At 37.9% G+C, this 2,500-nt stretch overlaps 1 protein-coding gene across 2 annotated transcripts in view; it reads right to left on the reverse strand.

The window, feature by feature from the left end:
• The window catches only part of LOC138003204 (uncharacterized), an 18,151-nt gene that overhangs the window by 5,507 nt on the left and 10,144 nt on the right, over nucleotides 1–2,500 (reverse strand). For both annotated transcript variants that reach the window (XM_068849158.1, XM_068849159.1), the window contains exon 4: nucleotides 1,754–1,839. In XM_068849158.1, the coding sequence (XP_068705259.1) occupies nucleotides 1,754–1,839 (86 nt within the window). The remainder of the gene's footprint in view (nucleotides 1–1,753; nucleotides 1,840–2,500) is intronic.

Raw genomic sequence — 2,500 nt, forward strand, 5'->3', positions numbered from 1 at the left:
CCTTTCTGCGTGGCAAGTTTTAAAAAAATCTGTACGTGGGAACGTTTTGGGCGCGAACGTCCTTAAGTTAGATCGCATGTCAGCTGTCGTCAGCGAGCGTGCACCGATGGGCAAATAGAAATGATCAATTGGCCAATCAGAACGCGCGTTTTATCCAAGTTATGTTATAAATTACATTCATAACACAAGACTTGCCTGTATTGCATACCAGGCTTTTCATAACTGAGCTCCTAATGACATCAACAATTTATTTACAAAGCACGAAGCTTCATACAATTTAAGAGATAATTTAAGATTGGAACTTGTGTTTTCTAAATCCAAAGCCTTACATTATTCTTTCACTCATCGTGCTAGCATTGTTTGGAACTGTTTACCTAGCCAGTTAATTTGAGTTAAAGTCCAAGCCCAGCTACTCCTCTTTCAAGGCTAGCATTAAGAAATCCTCTAAACGCATTGACAAAATTACTTTCGGCACGAACTCGATTGCAACTACCGTAATAATATCATTGATGAATTTATGTATTATTGATATCTAGTTTATTACTAGTTACTTTGATTAGTCATCCTTTATCATTTAATGCATTGTCTAAGTTATCTTAATTGTAATTAATATATCTATTTTTCATCTTACGCTTATCTATTTAGATGTTAATTCACTTAATGTAAAGTAGATAGCAGGTCCACATCAGCATTAGCTGCTATTTATTCAACCTGATTTATCAAATATAAAAGGATGTATGTATGATGTATGTATGTATGTATGTATGTATGTCGCCGTCAAAAAATCACGTGGTACATTTCAGATGAAAGAGCGAGTAGAAAGCTCAGCATGCAGATTTTAGGTTAACGTTAATTGGATAAATACTTCCTCGTAAAACAAAAATATGCCAATTTATGAGCTTAGTCAAGCCTTAACACACTGAAGTCAAGAGTTACTTAGCTTCTGGTCCTGTGATGACGAAACATTTTGAATATTTTAACGGTAACAACCCGAATTTTTCATCGAAGGTAACAAATTGAACAAGCGCCAGGAAAGATGCACTCACAATGCCGCCAACAACGACATTGGGACGGAATTCAAACATCAATTACAGAGAAGAAGTCATAAGACTCAAGTTTTTGTGCATAAACAACAATAACAACAACGACAACAACAACAAACGTTGCAAAGTGAAATTTAATTTCAGCTACGGTCTCAGAACAATGGGCTATTACAAGTCTTATGCCGCTTTGTTTTACAATCAAGCTCCGTGGCGGGTGGCGAGAATTACTTTTCGAGAATCCAATTTTTGAATTTCGGTGTGTATTTAACTGGTACTTGAAAAGCAAACAGATGATAATGTTTTTTGCAAAATAACATATGCAATTCAACTTCCTTTTTGAGTTAGGATGCTCTCCCATTTCTGAAATTGCGTCGCCGCATCCCCGATTCCCTGAGTCCCGACGTCCCCTGTTCCCATGTCCCCATCCAATTTTTTCGACACAGCCGTGGAAGTTACACTGTTTTAACCCACTAATTACCAATTTCACCTTAGTGCAGCATTTGCACTATCAAACGTATCCTGGGTTCCAGGTTTGTCTCAACGGAGAAAGCCAACGGAGTATAGAAAAGAAATAGATATCGTGGTTCAATCTACTTCCATCAATTCCAGGCTTTTTACTTTGTGACAAAAAGTTGAAATAAGTTGTTAGTTGTCTCCAACCTGGAGGCAGAGAAGAGAGACCCTGGGAACGAGGTTGAGTTGTCTCTTACCTGAAATGCAGAGGAACCCGCCGATATCGTATATTTTCCGTCAGTTGCTTTAGCGTTTCTTTTCAATAGTCCCGTGCATGATATCCCTATAAATCATATGAAATTATCAATTTCAGGAATATTTACCATTTGTGTCGCTTATTTTGGTATTGTTCTGTTTAAGAACAAAAATAAAAGCAAGGTGACATACTCTAACACCAACCCGGTGTGGCCAAGACATCATGCATACTAAAATACCTAAAGAGCACCCCTTTAAGTGGCAGCTTCACATGCCGTACATGTGGTAAGCTGGGTTGGGAATAGCAAAACTGTTCTCCCACGGCAAGCGTGTGGGAAAGTGGATCACATTACCCGCCTGGTTTGTTAGCTACGCCATGCTGATGAGGCCCAAAAGGTCGAAACAGCTGTCCATGGCTGCTAATTAACCGGGTGAAATGTTTGTGTGCATGCGTGATGTGTTGGCCACACCGGGTTGGTGGTGCTTTTATTGTTGTTCTTTTTGAGGCCCTCCAAAAATACAGCCTGATGTCAAGCTTTTTTCTTCGTGCTGAAACCTTGACTACACCAGACATTGGTTATGTTACTTGATCATAGCAATATTTTCACGAAAAAAGAAGACAACATCATCATTCAAACGAGGCTGGATCCAGATAGACATGCAATGCAATTTATCATCATTATTATTATTATTATTATTATTATTATTATTATTATTATTATTATTATTATTATTACAGAAATGCATGA

This window comes from Montipora foliosa, chromosome 5 (assembly GCF_036669935.1).
Source record: "Montipora foliosa isolate CH-2021 chromosome 5, ASM3666993v2, whole genome shotgun sequence".
Lineage (NCBI taxonomy): Eukaryota > Metazoa > Cnidaria > Anthozoa > Scleractinia > Acroporidae > Montipora > Montipora foliosa.